Source organism: Erpetoichthys calabaricus, chromosome 4 (genome assembly GCF_900747795.2).
Source record: "Erpetoichthys calabaricus chromosome 4, fErpCal1.3, whole genome shotgun sequence".
NCBI lineage: Eukaryota > Metazoa > Chordata > Cladistia > Polypteriformes > Polypteridae > Erpetoichthys > Erpetoichthys calabaricus.
In genome coordinates this window covers 309,209,166-309,226,418 of record NC_041397.2, presented here as the reverse complement: position 1 = coordinate 309,226,418, position 17,253 = coordinate 309,209,166, and the positions used below count along the sequence as shown (strand labels likewise).

The following is a 17,253-nucleotide window of genomic DNA, read 5'->3' as shown; positions in this document are numbered from 1 at the left end:
ACCTGTAGGGCTGCTTTATAGGAGATGGGGCTCAAATCTCACTTGCACATTGGTGAGCCATGGAGTTTGCTTTATTTCGACATTATGTCTCTCCATTTGTGTTATTAGCATGATGTCGTTGTTGCCCGGCGTCGTTTCCTGTACACAGGTCTTTCATAGCAAGTGCCAAATAATTTAAAAGTGTGTACATGCGCCATCTAGTGGCTGTGATTGAGCGTGAGCAGAGCAGACAGTTCCATACACACATACATAGAGGTCTTTCATTTTTATATATGTCTAATTGGTGAGCTTCCAGGCTGTGCTGTCAGGATAGACTCCACCTAGGAGGGCTTAAAGAAATATCATCTTATGTTACTATCAATTCTGGGCACCCATCTAAAATTATACATAACGGTTTCTGAGTTGACTTTTTAAAATTTATAGGAGATGGGGCTCAAATCTCACTGAGGTCACTCATCTGACTATCATCTTGGTTATTTTCTCTCATCCCAAACATGAGCACAATAGGTTGATGCAAACTCCAAATTAGAGTTGAAACTATCTGAGGGGTGTGTTTGAGACCTGGGACGACCCATTGAAACACTGTGTCTATAATGGTGCCGCTGTACACATCTACCTGCTGCTACCTGTACTATAATAAGCAGGTAGGAGAAACAACACCATATGACCTGCATGAACACGGGGAGGCAATGGTTTGGCTTTGGGTCTCTGCAACCTCATAACTGAAAGAGCAGGTTCAGAAAATGGTGGGCAACATTTGCAGTACTGATTTGAGGATGGCAAGAGAGGCCAGTGGTTAGTGCTGCTGCCCTATAGCTCTAGTGCCTGTGGCTGTTTGTTGCCCATGAGGAGTGCACTCCTTATATTCTACCTGCATTGATTTTTGCTGAGCTAATCTGTTTTTTCCTGAATAAGTAATATAAAATAAAATAAGCCCACTTACATGTAATTAGCTCGATGCTAAAACCATTCCTTCATTATTTATTTTCCCCACTTGGCATTTCTGTGTTGCCCTCTCTACGCCTCTTCTGCATTATTCTGTACTCTGGTTTTTCTGCCATATTCTCAAGTGTGTTAATTTAACAGCCATCTTGAAGTTGTCAGCTGCCAGTGTGATTGCGGCGGTGTGTTTGACAGGACCCTGTGATGGAACGTCCAGGCTGTGCTGTCAGGATAGACTCCACCTAAGACGGCTTAAAAAATGTCATCTTATGTTAGTTACTATGAATTCTGGGTACCCATACAAAATTGTACATAACGGTTCCTGAGTTGACTTTTTAAAATTTTTGATCTTGTTGGTGTGACTCGGGCTCAGAATTCTTTGTAGTTAAGTGTAAACCAAACTCAGACTCGGGGTGACATGTTAACAATCTGATTTACAGGGTTAAGCTTGAGTAATACTCGGGACAGTGTTCTACTGCCATCTAGTGGATGAAGTAACGTCCTGCTACAAAAAATTATAAATATGTATGGACTAGCTGCGTGTGGTCTTCTGGGCAAAAAACAACCTGAAGACTCCCTAGCAGTTTTACTATATTTGTGAACCTAGAGAGACGTCAGGTAACTCTTAAGAATTACCACCCAGGGCAGAGGGCGTGGACCCACCTGTGCTTGCTGCCCCACTGGCTTTCGTAATAAGACACTGGCGATACCATATCTTAGCTGTCTTATTAACCTCCAGATACACAAAGTTTGCTGAGGTGTTTCACTTGTACGTTGTTGAGCCACGGAGTTTGCTTTGCTTCGCCGTTGTGTCTCTTCATTGGTGTTATTACCACAATGTCATTGTTGCACGATGGCGTTTGCTGCACACACGTCTTTCGTAGCAAGTGCTGAAATAAATTAAAAGTGCATGCATGCACCATCTAGTGGCTGTGGTTGAGCGTCAGCAGACCAGGCTGCTCCATACACACACATAGATCTTTCATTTATATACAGTATGTCTAATGTTTGAGCTTCTGGGATGTCCTGTCAGGTTAGAACCCCAACCATGAAATGGACTACATGCCCTGAAAATGTTGTCTTATGTTACTATCAATTCTTATCACAAATCTAAAATTGTACACATTTACGTGTATTTGCTTAGCAGACCCTTTCATCCAAAGCAAATTAGGAAGGAGGTCCATATTATCAAGTAAACATCAGTGTAGGGTACTGTTTTGAAGAAATGTAGCAGGACAAGTTACAAAATCTAATCACACAAATGAAACACTATAAAGCTAGCATAGCAGAAAATGATCATTTAACAGTTTGACAGCTGATATCCACAAAGCAAAAGCACTCCTGAGCAATTTGACAGACCACTTGGATTTTCAATCACTTTTTGAACATATCGAGCGAGTCTGCAGTCGGGATGGAGGTGGGCAGCTCATTCCACCATCTAGGATCTCTCTATGACAAGAGTCTGGATTGAGATTTGATACCTCACAGAGGTGGCATCACCAGACGCTCTTCAGTGGCAGACCTAAGTGGTCGAGAAGGAGCAGGTCACCTCACCAGTGTCTCCATATCCACAGGCGCTAACCCTCTGACTACTCTATGGGCCAATGCAGCAACCTGAAGTGATTTGTGACGTGCATCCACATCATGGCAGGTTGAATACAAGTTGGGTTGCTGCATTATAGGCAAACTGCAGTGGCTTGTTGGCACGGGCGGGTCCCAAGCTGACTTTTTCATTTTCATAAGGAATATTAATGAATGCTTTGAAATCACTTCTGTTATTTTCCTGTCTCACCCGTGTGAGAAAACCACAATGTACGATAAACTGTTTAACTCATCATGATGTCTAGATAGTCAAGGCATCATGCCTTATGTCAACTAAAAAAGGTCCTCTTCTGTTCTTCTTTAGGGCAAATACTAAGCCAGCAGTGATCCATTTGTGAAGAGGTCAGTGCTTGAGCTCAACTAACTGGAGTCTTTTGAGATGCCGGCAGACATTTAATGGAGGCACGAGGACTATGTGTGTGCTGCTCAACCCTCATTTGTCATTTAGAAATCAAGTCCTGTGTTATTGACTGGGGTGCATTCTACATATTCGCAACCTTCTTTGCCTTTGAACTCATTTTTGTTGAGTGATGACTCTTTATTAGCAGTAATTTTAATGTAAACTAGTCAAAATACGATCCTGAATGTCCCACATTAACAAAACAATAAATACATATTTAACATTTAAATACAGGCTACATAATAAATGAAATACATGCTTTACTCCTTCAAAAATTGCTTGACATAGAGTGTTTAATCCTGAAATAAAATTAGTCTCTCTTTGTCTTTTTATTGGGTAACCTTGACCTGTCCGACATTCACAAGTAAAGTGAGGCAAGTGAATTGAGGAATACGACTTCATCTGCAGGTGGCTGACTCGTCTGAATTTGGGGGCACACATCTATTGCACAATGCAAGCCGAGCTGTTCAGCCATTGAGGGTGCTTTCTTACTTTTCTGAATTCAAAGTGCAATGAGACGAAGCCCTGAGTGCCTGCTGGCTTGATGTACAAACACACTGGAATGATTCTTTGTGATGCTTCAGATTTTCATTTTTTTCATTTAAAAAAGTCAAATGATTTACTTCTGCACCGAGCAGGCTTTGTGTCCAAGTCTGAAAGGCTTTGGTTTCATCTGGTAGTATCACACTACACGTAATGCACAATGGCGGTCCATCACCACGCTTCACAATGAAAGCAAAAGAAACACTACAGGGGCTCCATTATTCATCAATACGTGAGTATAGCACCTCACTGGGACTGGGACTGCCGAGGCAGAAGTTTTCTTTCAATTTTTTTTCCTTTTTAGTCATCGTAGTGTTTACATCAGAATATCAGATCTATGTGTATATACTGACTTATCTATCTATGGTTTTATTTAAAGATCTTCTGTAAAAAAAGCCAAATAAATTTCTATTATATAGTGCCTTTAACATCTATCTATCTATCTATCTATCTATCTATCTATCTATCTATCTATCTATCTATCTATTATATAGTGCCTTTCACTCTATCTATCTATCTATCTATCTATCTATCTATCTATCTATCTATCTATCTATCTATCTATCTATCTATCTATCTATCTATTATATAGTGCCTTTCACTCTATCTATCTATCTATCTATCTATCTATCTATCTATCTATCTATCTATCTATCTATCTATTATACAGTGCCTTTCACATCTATCTATCTATCTATCTATTACAGTGCATCCAGAAAGTATTCACAGCGCATCACTTTTTCCACATTTTGTTATGTTACAGCCTTATTCCAAAATGGATTAAATTCATTTTCTTCCTCAGAATTCTGCACACAACACCCCATAATGACAACGTGAGAAAAGTTTACTTGAGATTTTTGCAAATTTATTAAAAATAAAAAAACTGAGAAATCCCATGTCCATAAGTATTCACAGCCTTTGCTCAATACTTTGTCGATGCACCTTTGGCAGCAATTCCAGCCTCAAGTCTTGTTGAATATGATGCCACAAGCTTGGCACACCTATCCTTGGCCAGTTTCGCCCATTCCTCTTTGCAGCACCTCTCAAGCTCCATCAGGTTGGATGGAAAGCGTCGGTGCACAGCCATTTTAAGATAGAATAGAATAGAATAGAATGCCTTTTATCGTCACTATACACATGTACAATGAGATTAAAAGCAGCTCCTTCAGTGCAGACATATATGTAGAACACAACAAGTAAATAAACAAATAAACAAATGGTGCAAAAAGTTGCAAGAAAAGTTCTGTGACGCTCTATACAAATGGAAAGAATAATAACTAAATCGAGTTATTGCACATTATTTAAATACTGGAAAGAATAAATAACTATTGCACTATTGGGTTATTGCACATAATTTAAATATTGCACAATAATGATGATCATGTGCAGTGAGTAGTGGATGTTGGACCCTGAGAGTAATGATATTGTACAGTATACAGATATTACACAGTTATTATTCAGTACCATTTAGATATTGGATATTGCACAGTTGATGGATAGAAGGAAGTCCAGGGGTTGGGGGGTTAGACTGTGTAGTCAGTGCATGTGTGAGTTTAGAATGGTTATGGCTTTTGGGAAAAAACTGTTCTTGAGTCTGTTTGTCCTTGTTGTGATGCACCTGTAGCGTCCTCCCTGAGGGTAACAGGTCAAACAGATCAGAGCCAGGGTGGGAGCTGTGCTTGATGATGTTTTTTGCTTTGCTGAGGCAGCGGGAGGTGTAAATGTCCATCAAGGAGGGGAGAGGGCAGCCGATGATCTCTCCAGAGATGTTGAATTGGATTCAAGTCTGGGCTCTGGCTGGGCCACTCAAAGACATTCACAGAGTTGTCCTGAAGCCACTCCTTTGATATTTTGGCTGTGTGCTTAGGGTCGTTGTCCTGCTGAAAGATGAACCGTCGCCCCAGTCTGAGGTCAAGAGCGCTCTGGAGCAGGTTTTCATCCAGGATGTCTCTGTACATTGCTGCAGTCATCTTTCCCTTTATCCTGACTAGTCTCCCAGTTCCTGCCGCTGAAAAACATCCCCACAATTTTGTGCTTCATGGCAAAGGCTGTGAATACTTATGTACATGTACTTTCTCAATTTTTTTATTTTTAATAAATTGGCAAAAATCTCAAGTAAACTTTTTTCACGTTGTCATTATGGGGTGTTGTGTGTAGAATTCTGAGGAAAAAAAATGAATTTAATCCATTTTGGAATAAGGCTGTGACATAACAAAATGTGGAAAAAGTGATGCGCTGTGAATACTTTAGGGTACAGTGAAAAAAAGGCACACAGTGTGAAAAAAGCACAAAATGTCAACTTTAATCTCGAAATTTCCACTTTAATCATGTAGTTTATTTTGTCATTAAAGTAGAACATCATAAACTTCATCTTAAAATCGTTTAATTTACTAGTTTCTCAATTCCATCGTAACTAAAGTAGCACGTTAAATGCTTTGTTGTGTATTTGATCTTCTATGTGCTCTATGTGCCCGAATCACTACGTGCTCTTCCTCCGACAGGACACAGAATCCATTACGTTCGTAATATTACAGCTCTCTGAATAATTAAAATACTGAGAAGTATACGTGATATAATTTTCATGATGATAGGAGTTAAAGCATGTTATTAAACAGGGGAACACGGTGGTGCAGTGATTGTTCATGTCTTACAGCAAGATGCTTGCTGTGTGACCTTCAATGAAATGCTTTATTACAGAAGTACTGTCTTTTTCAAACGTACTAACCCCCAATTTCTGTCCTTACTTTTCTTTCTCCACATACCTAATCACCACACAATCAGCTATGTAATAGACGTTAAGCCACCTGTAAGCTTAGAACACAGATTCTTCAAAATTTTTAAAGGAACATCGAAATATCTTGGTAATGTTTAATTATTCTATCCATCTATCCTTCCAGTGTCACGTCAGCCACAGCATGAAAATAGCGTGAGGCAGGAACAAACTGTGAACGAAGCTCAAGCTCGCTAGCGCTGCGGCACCGTGTAGTGAAAGTTAAAGTTTTATCTGTATAATATAATCAACATATTTTGTTGCATTTCATCTTAAAAATGATATCATATGTAAATACGCGCTTTATAAAGTGGCTCAGGTTGTGCAAAATTATAACTGTATCATAAGTACAATTACCTCATGGTAACTTGCAAGTACAAACAGTTCTACAAGGAGCACTTGATGGACTGATTGAGTGTGTTTATAGTTCTTGGGATGAAGCTGTTTGTGAACTGCGAGGTCCGAACAGGAAAGGCTGTGAAGCGTTGGTTGGATGAAAGCAGTTCAAATAGAGAATGGCTGAGGCAGCGAGTGCTTGATGCTGTATACCGATAATTCTCTTTCTAATCGCTGTAGATCTGTGATTCACACTCAGATACAGTGATATAAATACTCCGAGTGGTGCAGTGAGAGTAATATGGAAAAAGATGATCCGCTGTGGCAACACCTAACGGGAGCAGATGACAGAAGAAGAAGAAGGTGCAGTGAGAGGAACAACGCTAAAGCAGTTATGGTATTTAGAATAGTTTGACCATTCTGTGGACCATTATATTGTTACAGGTTAATTACAATCAGGTGCACTAAAGTTATGAACAATATGCGGTTAATTTCAGTGTATTTAATAAAGCCGGCATCGTGGATGTGGATCTAAGAAAGGGTAACCACACAAGAACAGTAGCAGTGCTTTGACGCTGGGTGCCGCCAGTCTGCAAAACCGAGCGGAGAACTTGCGTACGACAGGGTATGAGGTACCGTGGAAAAGTGCGTGGCTTTACGCCAAGTGTAGGTTTTATACATCACTCTTTGAACGTGGAAACGTTCTTACGCAACATTTCTGTGCGTATGCACCGTTTAAACATGAGGCCCCTGGTGATGTATGTGTCTTTCAGAAATTACATATAAAAAAAAGATTTTTTTTTATAAAGACTTGGAATGCAATTGTTTTTTTTCTAAACCTGGGGGCTTAAAGATAATTATTATCATGAAAGAACTGCAAGGAATTGCTGAGCAAACTTTATCAATATAACCAGAGCAAAAACTCTAACACAGTGTTGTGTTTGTCTTACATTCAAATTCTTGTTTTTTCTCTTTTTTATTCGTTTTTGTTATTTATTGCTATGTATTCTAGGAACATTTTATTTTATTTTACTTCTTGATTATTTAGTCTCAATGTGCACATTTGTGTTCTTATATGTTCCTTGAATTTTGTGGGTGGACCTCTTCCAAGAGGCGGAGCAACCAATACCTCACTGCAAGGCACCGCCCCCAACCTTTAAAGGCAAGTAGGAAGAGTGAGTCCCTTGCAGTTCATTAAATGTGCTTTTAGGAAGACTTAAGTGAGTTTGTTTTCTGGTTTTCTGATTTTTTTTTTTTACTGTTGTTTCTGGATTACGCTTCAGGATTGGATTTCTTGGCAATTCCTTTAGCCCCTTTTTTTCGGCTTTGTGATATTTTCTTGTTAATAAACATATGTATTTGCAAAGATTCTTAGAGAACTATTCTTTGCTCAAACCAATGGTTTTTCAACTTTTTTTCCTCTTCCCTTGAGAGACACTTTGAAACACTGGGATACTTAACTGTATTTAAACATTTTAAACCCAAAGTGCCACTCAGGCTGCAAGGAGAGAGAATGCTGGCTTGCTTCAGCGTGGAAGTCCCACATTTTTGCTGTTTCTGAGTGCTCTGAGTCACAATACAAAGACTGAGTCTGAAAAAAGGGCCAGAGTCAATTCCACAATACCCAAAAATAACTTTCTAAAAGCATATGTGTACTTATCTTACACTTATCTTCTCTTATCTTATGGAAAATAAAAAGTTATGTATTAGCACAAATAGATTTTTTGAATTTTCATAAGCATTAAACCTTAGTGTGAAATTTTACACGAATCAGGTATGTCAAGCAAATAGTTAAATAAAGGCATATGCCATATTTCTTTTTTAATTGAGCTCATAGTGAAACCATCAGACTCTGGAATGACCTACCGAAATTAATTAGATCAGTTGACTAAATGAATTCTTTTAAAAAACAACTCAAAAATCATCTGTTCAGGAAGGCTTTTTAGCTCTACTTGACTTTATTACCCTTCTCTCAGTTTACCTCTCTGTCAAGATGCTCATGTAACCTGTGTGTGGGTGCAGACCATCAATTATGTTGTCTGTTAGGCTTTTCTCTGAATTTACTATCTTACTCTTCTTTATTTATTTATTTGGTTGGTACAATGCTATGTACTGTATACCCTGCCATTCTTTCTTAAACTCTGTGAAGTGCCTTGAGCATGGGAAAGGCGCTAAATAAATAAAATGTATTATTTTTTTTTTTATTATAATGAGTGACAAGTTATGAGAAATATTGGTGGTTTCTGAACGGGCCTGGAAGAGGCCAGCTGGAGTGGGGACCCAGAATAAACAGCGAATGAGCTGTTTCAAGCGAACTCAAAGTGATTAGAAATGATTATATAAATTGTAACTTTTGTCTTGTTCGGGTCTCAACTCAGTTTGGCTTAATTGGATTGAGTTCACGTTATTGATTATTGCAAAAAATCTAATTAATAATAATAATAATAATACATTTTATTCATATAGTGCCTTTCCCATGCTCTGTTTGTCTATCCTCTGACTCCTAGAGCCTTCCTTCAAGGTGAGAATCTCATGCATTTTCCACCCCGGCAATCTTATCTTGTCTGCATCTTGGACAAAGCAGCGCATACAGCTTAACTGCAATTTATGAGCTTGCATCAGGTGGGCAGATCCTAGCAAACAGGCAGAGTCCAATAGCAATCATTACCTCCCCATGGCAGGGAAGGTGCAGAGGAGAAGAGACAGAGGAGCTGGGTTATCTTGTGAGGGAGTGAGAGAAACAATGATCCAGGGGTAGGTCACTCTTATCAAGTGCTAGGAGTAAGAAGGACTGAGAGCTCCGAGGATTGTCCGACTGACATTTATGGATGGTTGTGGGACAACGGTGTTAGGCTCTGAGTGTTCCAGTGGGGTACCAGGCTAAGGCAACTAAGTCGAATGCAAAAAAAGGTTGGCTGCGTTTGCTGGTATGTCAACCCTGCTGAGGAGTCATAGAGGACAATCAAGGGGAGGCGAAAGTGAGTGAGGCATATTGGAGATTGAGAGCACAGAGAAAGGGAACCTGATACTGACTGTGTTTTCTTCTTGGCTTTTATCTTATTTATTGTAAATTCTTTATTGATCAATTTTAACCTTCACCTGCACTGGTTGTTATGGATTATTTATTTGAGAAATGGCACTTCACTTTCTTGGACACAGTTTGTTTGTGAATATAAACACATTGCATTTTTGCTCCGACCTTGTTGTTTGTGTCCTCATTCTCCTAGTCAATCCTCGGTACCGAGTTTTGATACCCTGGGAAACGGTTGATGTGAAAGATGCGGGCACCTGGGGCATCAGACACACCGAGGAAACAATATAAGAAATACTCAGGAATACTCAACAATACTCAGACTCAGGAAGTCTACCTGGTACACAACCACCCAGCATATCACTATTTCAGTAGATGTAGACTACTCTCATATTTCAATTTGATTTCATTATGATCAGCTATCCACCCATTCATTTTCTGAACCGGCTGATTCAGGGCAAGGTCGTGGGGAAGCAGGTGCCCATCCCAGCAATCATCAGGAATATTTGTTAAAAATGTAATGAAACAATTCCAACTAATGCTGTAGTCTGTATTTCATTAGACTAATCGTTTGGTAGAAACATGTGCTGTGCTAATTCCCTTACCATACAAGACACTGAAACTATGGAATTTTCACCATTCTTTCTTTTTATTGTTTCAGATTAAAGAAGAACTTTACAGCGATGCACAACGCAACCGTTTTTGTGTCAGAGTTTGTGCTGCACTGTGAAGTCACATCACAAATTCGAAGCTTTACAGTTGTCGCCTTGGCCATTGTTTATCTGGTGACCATTGTTGGAAACCTTTTGGTCCTACTGGTAATAATCCTGGACCACCATCTCCAAACTCCAATGTTTCTTTTGATTGGTACCCTGGCTGTTATAGACTTGCTACACAACACTAACTTGATCCCTAAAATGATGGCTGTTCTTCTCTTTGATACTTCTCCGGTACCGTTCAGTGCCTGCTTGGTTCAGATGTTCCTGGTCTTTCATCTTGAGTTAGTAGAATCCTTTCTCTTCACTCTTATGGCATGTGACCGCTATATTGCTGTGATTCACCCATTGAGATACCCTCAACTTGTAAATGGCAGAACCGTGTGGGCAGGCATCTTATTATGCAACGTTCTCTCTGGCATGCCAATGACGGTATATATGACATTTGTCACTGAACTCTCTTTTTGTCGCACAAATGTCCTACCTTATTGCTTCTGTGATTATGGCACTATGGTTCGTGTTTCTTGCACTGATGATGCTAAATACTTAACTTTTCTCTCAAGAAGTGCAACGACAACTGGTTTTGGAACTTTGGCCATAATCTTCTTTTCTTATGGCAAGATTGCCCATGCGGCCCTTAAGATTTCATCATCTGAAGGCAAAGGAAAGGTCTTCGATGTGCTCATCACACACACACCTGCTCGTGGTGTTACTTTTTTTTGTGCCGTTGCTGACAGCTTTCATTTTACCCGGAGTAGGAGTAAAATTGTCAACCGAAGCCTACAACGCTTTGATTATCATCGCTACTATTGTCCCTCTGATGATCAATCCCATTATGTACAGTTTTAGGAACAAGGAAATGAAAAATGCAATAAAGAAACTCTTCACTGGGAAGAGAACAACTCTGGTAATCAGCAACCATAAATGATGTCAGAAAGGAAGGGGCAGGTGAATTTCAAGATGAACTCATGAACAGGAACACTTCACTGTGGTGAAGACTATTACTAAACCGCATCAAACTTTATTACGTTATAGGCATGATTTAGAAATTCACGGCTCCATTAATCAACAATCTGTTACTTAGATTCTAATATTCATTATAACACGTGGATGTTTGTGATTGTTTTATATGTACTGTACATTTCCTGCATAAAATAAACTTTCACTCATCACGATTTAAGACAGACTGGAATTGTTGATTTTTCTACGTCTACTGTTGTGAAACACCTTGACTTAACGCTAGAATCCCTGAAGACTTCAAAAAGCTTGTAATCCCAGCCCACCTTAAATTTCTTCGCACCTTTCCATCAGCGTCTTTTGTGCTGTAAAGGTGTTCATCAGCACAAGCAGAAAGCAACCTGCTATCCCATTCACATTCTAGCTCAAGTGTTGTTTATTTCGGTGTGAGGTGCCTTGAGTTGTAAAGGGTAAATAATATATTGTTATTTGGAAACACATGCATTTCATGTGTGTTCTGTGTCAACAATGATCTGGGTAAATGTGGAATGACAGAAAATGTGAGAAATGCAAGAAATGTTGAACACATAGCTAAAACAGAAATTTTGGCATGCTATAGTACTAACAACAACATTTTCACATGAAGTGTATAATGTGTGAAGACTGAAGTCTAACTAGCAAATAAACACTTTCACAAAAGGTACACGTATAACAAAACAAGCGCGCTTTTATTCAAGAATATAACTGCAGAAAAAGAAATCGGGTTACGGTACAATTGTGACATGACCGCTTGGGTGGTGCAGTGGTAAGAACTGCTGACTCATAATCAAGAGGTCATGGGTTTGATCCTGGCCTCTTCCCAGAATTACTGTTTTGAGTAGTGAGCTGCTCTTATTATTACTATTATACAATAAAAACATACATTTGATTTGAGTCTGTAACAGTTGGTGTAAATTTATGGTACTTGTAATGGTTAGTGTTTTTTTCTTTTTTTCGGTTTTATTCTCTCAGTCGCATTCATGCTCCCCCTGATTTCAAATAAAGATGTGCAATAACAAAGGTGAACTCAGATGAGGATGAGCAAGGCATGCCAAGCTCGCAAAGGTATTGTGCAAAATTCTGTTTGTGATAATGTTTTGCAAGTCTTTGTATAAAAAACATGTATATGTTACTTATATAAAAGTCAGATCGAGTGTTATTTACGTTGATTTATTTACTTATCTTCTTATAGCGTAAAGTCACAAGTAGACTGCAGAGCTTCCTGTGTTTGATCAGCACAGGCATGCTGACAAAGCAGAGACTCTTCAGTACATGAGCGACATTTCATGCTAGTGTTTAGATCTGGCAGTGCCATGGTGACACTTCAGTACGCGAGCAATGGTACGAGAATGCAGTCAGACTTCTTTTTTTGGACACATACACTGTCAGATCTAAACACTAGTGTGGCAAATTGCTTGCGTAGTAAAGTGACTTTAGCTGCAGGTGGAAGTCTTACTTTATGGTGCCAAGCAGAGTTGTGTTTCAGTGCAGCAGTCTATTAGTTGGCAAAAGCTCTGTGAACAAGCTGTCTGTTGCTACGGTCCTGCCTTTGTCCAGTCTGATATTGGTCACAGGACATCGTATCTTTGACTGCCGGTACAACAAATAGTTCTGAGCAGGCGTCAGCCACAGCGCTGGTCTTGTGGAAAGAATGGAGATAAACGCCATCAACTCAGAGAGGGAGAGGTACGTTCGTTGTACCAGGTGAACATCACTGAGAGGATGAAACTGAATAATAAAAAAACAAGTGCTAACTTTTGCAAGTAGCTGAAATTTACACCAGTTTTTACAGACTCAAACCAAATGTATGTTTTTATTAAATTATAGTAATAATAATAATATGTGGCACACTCAAAAAAAAAAAAAAAGAGTGGCCACAATAGTTTATCTTATTAATGTAATCACCAAAAGTGAATACTACAATCGACCCTTGATATACGACCCTTGATATACGAGGTTAGTGTCGCCTGACATGCGAACAACTTGATTTATGACCAAAATTTTTGTTTTGATTTATGACCAACATCTTGCGTTACGACCCGAATGCGGTCACGTGTATCCGCTTGCGTGATTGTAAACAAACAACCGAGAGCATTAGTAAGCGTCAGTCGGAGCCCAGATACATGTGTTTGAGGACGTCATTTCGGTCATTGCAGTGATTTACCTATATATATAATTCACTAAGACCATGCAAGCAAGACATACTGTATAATTGCTAAGGAAGGAAGAGAAGGTAACGAAGGTAAAGAAAGCGATCACAATGTCAAATTAAATGGTGAGTACAGTATGAAATTGTTGTTTCTAGAATAGAATAGAATGCCTTTTATTGTCACTATACACATGTACAATGAGATTAAAAGCAGCTCCTTCAGTGCAGATATATGTGTAGAACACAACAAGTAAATAAACAAATGGTGCAAAAAGATGCAAAGAAGTTGCAAAAAAAAAGTTCTGTATAGGGCTTGTATGGTTGTTTCTTTAGCCTTAGCATAACGACGGATCTGCGTCCCCGTTTCTGCTTCCTTTCCCTCCTCCGTCTGTGTCGTCTCCTAGACCCGACAACAATCCACGGAGAGCCCGCTGGTCTCGCTATGTTGTCTGGGATGTTGTGCGTGTGATGAAAAACACTCGAAACAGATGTCTGGCTCTGGACACCAATGTCTATAAGGTTCTGATGGGTGTAGCGGATGTTCACCGAACCGATCGTGCACAAACAAGCAAAAAAAAAAAGTACAACAACAACAAAAAAGTGCACTGAAAAGGAGAGCCCTGAGCCGCTGCGACCTAGCTTAATCTAGCCTACTTCTGGTAGGCTAGGCACTTTTTATAACTTTTTGGTTAGTACATTAGAAAAATTATTGGTGTTTTGGTAAATTATGCACATTATACAACCCTTTTTTATTATGAAAAGGTTAAGTAAGTGCTGCAGTGGGAAGTTTGGAACGCATTATGGGTATTTCCATTATTTCTTATGGGAAAAGAAGAGGGATGTATTGACTATATACTTAAGTATATACAATGTGATGACTTGTTGAATTCTGAGGATGAAGGTATGAGCCAGTTATTAATGTTAAATGACTAAGTATGTAAAGTTATTAAAAATCGTGATTTAGTTGGCCTTAAAAATGGGGTAACTCAGGCACAAGACACATGCACAACCACTATGGCAGTGCATGCCACACGACCGCACACTGAATATAGTACAGATTCTAGCATTACAGGCCAGAACATAGAGCAACACTTGGTTTTCCACGATGGGCTGTGAGGGCAGCCTCAACACTTCAGAAGCATAACTAGCACTGAACCAGTTGTGTATAACAATAAAGATGTGCCAAAATCCCTCCCACCACAACGGTATACACTACCACAGGCAGCCCCAGAGGGGATAGCCTCTCTAAGCAAATTTCCTTATCTTCCACACAGGGAGTTTAAAGTACATGGGGGTCAAATTGGTGACCACAATTTTGATATCACATATAGCAGTATTTGCAAACAGATTGATGAGGGCGTCAGGGAAGGTTTCACAGAGACAGAAGTGATCCAATGTGTGCTGAAAATAGTCAAGCCAGGTGTCTTCAAGGACATGCTTATCAATCAGGATGAAATCACCATAAGTGAAATGAAGGACTTCCTCAGGTCACATCTTGGAGAGAGGGCCAGCACTGAATTGTTCCAGAAACTGAAGTGCGCAAAACAAAGCAATCAAGAGTCCCCTCAGCAGTTTTTGTACCGCATGATTGGACTCAAACAGAAAATTCTCTTCCAGTTGAAGCAGGTGAACACCGATATTCGCTATGACCCCAAGACCATCCAGGAGGTTTTCCTCCATACAGTCTATCAGGGCCTAGGGCCAAAGTACACAGAAATCAGGCAGCGGTTGAGACCATTCATTTCAAGCAGCCTTGTCACTGATGAGGAAATCCTAAGTCAGGTTATGAAGATAATCGCTGATGAAAATGAACACCAGCGTAGACTTGGTCAAGCTATGCGCCAGAAGACAACACATGCACATAGTGTCCAGGTGAACGAAGGGGATCAGACCTCCAGTAAACAGGGTAATGAGACCATACAACAGCTTAGTGCACAGGTGGAGGCTCTAACAAACATGGTTGCTGCTTTAATGGACCAACAGACCGCAGTCATGCAGGCAACTAAGCCAAAGAATACAGCCGCACAGATCCCAGTCCACCATCAGGTGCATGCTACCTCTCAGACTTTTATCAGTGAAAATCCTGCTCCTTCGCCAAGCCAGTCCACATCCACGAGGAGAGGTAGGATCTCCAGCTGCACTAATTGTACCCAACAAGGGTTGGAAAACTGTAAGCACTGCTTTGTGTGTGGGGATCCAGGGCATCAAGCAATTGGTTGTTTGAAAAGAGCTAAGCAGCAGGGAAATGGGAGTCGGCCTCTGTTGGGGGACAAATAGAGGTTGTTCCACAGCTACAGTCCACACCATTGACCCCAGTGCGAGAACAACGACAGCAAAAAGGGAAGGGAACTAACAAGGGCTTCCCTTCAAAAGTACAAACGCCTCCAGAGGCTACGGCCCCCACTGTACCACTAATTGGTAGGAAGAGTCTGCTGAGCTGCTTTATCAATGGATATGCTGTGACAGTACTGTTTGACTCTGGTTCACAAGTAAGCATTATCGACCGGCAGTGGAGGGAAACCTTCATTCCTAATCACGCAGAGCAACTATTGCAAGAGCTTCTTCAAACAGGGGAAATCCTTGATGTATGTGCGGCAAATGGGCAGTTGATCCCATATGATGGGTGGGTGGAGCTAACAGTCAATCTTCTGGGTAATCACAATCCCAACCTTGCAATGCAGGCTCCCTTCCTGGTCAGTGAAAACTGGTGATCAGTCAGCTCCCGTCGTTAGCAAGGTGAACATCTGAATTTTACTTATATTCTAGCTGTTGCTCGTGCACTTGTTTTCCTTAACAAAGTTTGGGCTTCTTTTCCTCCTTCTCATCCAATTCAATTAAGACAAGCCTTCCACCTTTCTCATCCTGCATTGGAACATTTCGTGGTGAGTGGATCGCTCCAAACCTTGTTAACACCACACCCTGTAGGTTATGGGGTCCTGCTTTGGAACAGTGAGCTTGAGAGAATAAGCACAGATTTGAGGTTTGTAAAGGTTTTTAAAGGAAAGAACAGACATCTTGCCAATGGTTTTTTAAAGTCACATGAGCCCATACTTTATGGTTGACTATAAATTTTCTACTGTCAGGGCTGCCAATGGTCGAGTTATGGCTCTTTGCATAAGGTTGGGAATACAGATGGTTCCTCAGAGAGCCATCTCTGGACAGCCACTTGGCGATTGGTCATTTTATCACATAAGGTACAGAGGCCCAGTCAAGATAAACCTGCCATTAAGTGTGTCTGGTAGCAGCTACATAGGCCAAGGACTTGTGTTCCTGGTAAGGCGTTTCACAACAGTAGATGTAGAAAAATCGACAATGCCAGTCTGTTTTACATTGTAATGAGTGGAAGTTTATTTAGTGCAGGAATAATACAGTACATATAAAATAATCACAAACATCCACTTATATCTAACAAACAGATTGTTGATTAATGGAGCAGAGAATTTTAAAATACAGGGTGAGACAAAATGATGTTAACACTAATGGATTATTTTTATCACAACCACACCTTTCTGGGTTGATAGATAGGTCGTGATGGACCATTGCCATGTCCTCCACACTCCCCTTGATTTGACACCCTGTAGTTTCTGGTTATCGGGTATGGTGAAGGAGCGGAAAGTTCATGATATCAATGACCTGAAAGACAGAAAATGGACTGTGGTATCATCTATTTCATACGAAATTTGTGTCTGGGCTTTAAATAGTACTGTTGCTCATTGGTTTTTGTGTTTTGAACATAATGGCTTACAGGTTGAGACATTCCTGTAAATC

General features: G+C 40.1%; 2 protein-coding genes across 4 annotated transcripts in view; both read left to right on the top strand.

Annotated features, from left to right (window-relative positions):
- LOC114641309 (olfactory receptor 10A2-like) overlaps positions 1-17,253 on the top strand; it is a 342,696-nt gene that overhangs the window by 101,417 nt on the left and 224,026 nt on the right. The window lies entirely within an intron of this gene.
- Positions 10,308-11,189, top strand: LOC127527602 (olfactory receptor 7G1-like). Its single transcript, XM_051926710.1, has one exon. It carries the CDS (start codon positions 10,308-10,310, stop codon positions 11,187-11,189), a length of 882 nt encoding a protein of 293 aa, XP_051782670.1.